This window comes from Protomyctophum parallelum, assembly GCF_964188405.1.
Source record: "Protomyctophum parallelum genome assembly, chromosome: 15".
In the NCBI taxonomy this organism is placed as follows: Eukaryota; Metazoa; Chordata; class Actinopteri; order Myctophiformes; family Myctophidae; genus Protomyctophum; species Protomyctophum parallelum.
The window spans coordinates 42,157,229-42,159,387 of NC_139710.1; the positions used below are offsets into that span (position 1 = coordinate 42,157,229).

A 2,159-nucleotide genomic window follows, 5' to 3' on the forward strand; every position below is an offset into this window, starting at 1 on the left:
GGGTCCTTGTAATTTCAATATTAGTTGACACTTATGTTTGACTGCTATAAAAAGTGCTATAGGCTACTTTGTGAACCCCAAGCGTCATCAGGGCAGGATATTTGGCATTCCTAAATTCATGTTATTCCAAACAGAGCGTGAATTCTCTGAGGACTATGCATGCCACTAGTAAAAACATTCCTTCCCCTCAAAAAAATAAAAAATAAAAAAGGTCACTTAGGAGAATGGAGAACAACAAATAAACAGCCACTGGACAATGAATGAATGTGTCAGTTACTCAGTTTGGTAGCAGACCTAAATGTGTTGAACACATTAGCCCATACTATAGCATCAGGGCAGGGTGGCCAGTGGCCACCCACACTGACCCTCTCTAAGAGGATGGAAAGCCCCCTGGACACACCAGGTCAGTGGTCATTCACACTCAGACTGTGAGGCTGTCCGAAATCTCAGAGCCATCAAGGCCTATTTCAGATTTTTATATTATTATTATTTTGCTTTATACTACAACAGAGATTATTATATTTTCCTTTTAATTTATAGTATGTAAAATCTAGTCATAAACTGAATTCATATTGGGCTCCTCAATGATGTGGGCTACCCATAGGGGCTACCATAAGTTGAATTTGTTTGCCCCGCCTCCTTCACTTGACAGTGCTACTCCCCCCGCATGCACTTAAATGGATGTCACAAACTACAACTTTGAACAGTTGTGTGTGCCACGCGGTGGACGACTTTACTGCACCGAGAGATGTCGTTGACACTAAAACCTCGGACTACGTCGTTCCTCATAGAGGACATTCTCTCAATTACAGAAAGCACAGGATTTAATGGTCTACAGCCAAAGACGGGAATGTGTCCACAGTGGGAAAAGTCCGAGAGTGGACCAGAACAGTTGGGCGCACAGGAGATGTCATTTGGAGAGCGAGGTGAGTGTATCATCATCAGCTATAGAGCTATACCATCGTTGTTTGCTATGAAAATAAAAATCCCATAAAGAGTTAATTGCATTTCACCCGATTGATGGTAGTATGTTCTTCTCGTTCGCAGAGTCCTGCGACACATCATATCCCAACACCTCGGCGACAGGCAGCTTCACAACGTCGGGGAAACAAAAACGTTCGCGCGCAGCCTTTACGCACCTGCAGGTGCTTGAACTGGAGAAGAAATTTAACCACCAGAAATACCTGTCCGCCTCGGAGCGGGCTCACCTGGCCGGCACCTTGAGACTGACCGAGACCCAGGTGAAAATCTGGTTCCAGAACAGGAGATACAAGACCAAACGAAAACAGCAAACCAACGAGTTATGCAAGGACATCTACAAGTCGGAAGGACTGGGTCTGGAGAACGAATTTGTCAGAGCATCAATACTGGCCACTTTTTACAAAACGCACACGTACCGAGCTCCAAACTTGTGTGACTTCCCTCGACTTCACTGGACACCGACATTGTGGTGACTGACATGTGACAATGACACCAATTAAAGGGCAAAGGGGACTCGTGTTGGGACGCCAACCCCTTCTCAACCCCAACTCGTCTTTTTATGCAGGGCTGTCAGGGTACCCTTAGGGACGCACACTGGTTTATAACCAAGAAGTTTTCGTTTGTTCAGACGCATTCTTCTTAATACAGTACTTAAGCTTATTATGACCTATAGGCTATTCTGAATATTATGCTTGTTTCTTTATTTTTTTAACTACATGAAATGTAATCTGCAGACTGTATCATAAAAACTGTTAAAATCACTCGGTTTGTCATTAAATCTTAATTGAATCTTGATGGCATTTGATTTTAATTTTACTATAAAAAAAAAGAAGAAGATATAAGCAAGGTTATTTCCAGTTCTACAGATCTTTATTAAGCAATAAGCAGACATTTTCATCCATTCAGGAAAGTAGGCTACCCATTTATATAAGCTTACATTGTACTGTATTGTAGTGTTTTGTCTTTGTCATCACTTAATTGTGACTTTGACTTTTGACCTTTTCCATCTCGCCCCAAAAGTGAAAATCGATCGCCCCTACGGTCCGGTACGGTCACCCCAAAGCTCGGCGAAGTCGCCCTAAAATCCTATAAAGCTGAGACAGGGAGAGTGGGAGACTGAACTAAACACACACTCATACTCTATAGCTAGTGCTAGTGCTATAGCAACAGAATCAACA

At 42.7% G+C, this 2,159-nt stretch overlaps 1 protein-coding gene across 2 annotated transcripts; it reads left to right on the forward strand.

Moving 5' to 3' along the window:
* The first annotated feature begins 704 nt into the window (after nt 1–704).
* Nucleotides 705–1,502, forward strand: nkx3-1 (NK3 homeobox 1). Of its 2 annotated transcripts, none has more exons than XM_083783589.1 (2): nt 705–926; nt 1,048–1,502. In XM_083783589.1, exons 1-2 carry the CDS (start codon nt 749–751, stop codon nt 1,452–1,454), a joined length of 585 nt encoding a protein of 194 aa, XP_083639715.1. In that variant the 5' UTR covers nt 705–748; the 3' UTR covers nt 1,455–1,502. The 2 variants fall into 2 exon arrangements, with proteins under 2 accessions (XP_083639715.1, XP_083639716.1); XM_083783590.1 differs by having other exon boundaries at nt 1,087–1,502.
* The last annotated feature ends 657 nt before the right edge of the window (nt 1,503–2,159 follow it).

Bases quoted from the DNA above. Each gene is read 5' to 3' on its own strand.
- nkx3-1 (XM_083783589.1), top strand. From the start codon at position 749: ATGTCGTTGACACTAAAACCTCGGACTACGTCGTTCCTCATAGAGGAC. The intron at 927-1,047 runs GTGAGTGTATCA...TCTCGTTCGCAG, and splicing joins GATGTCATTTGGAGAGCGAG to AGTCCTGCGACACATCATAT.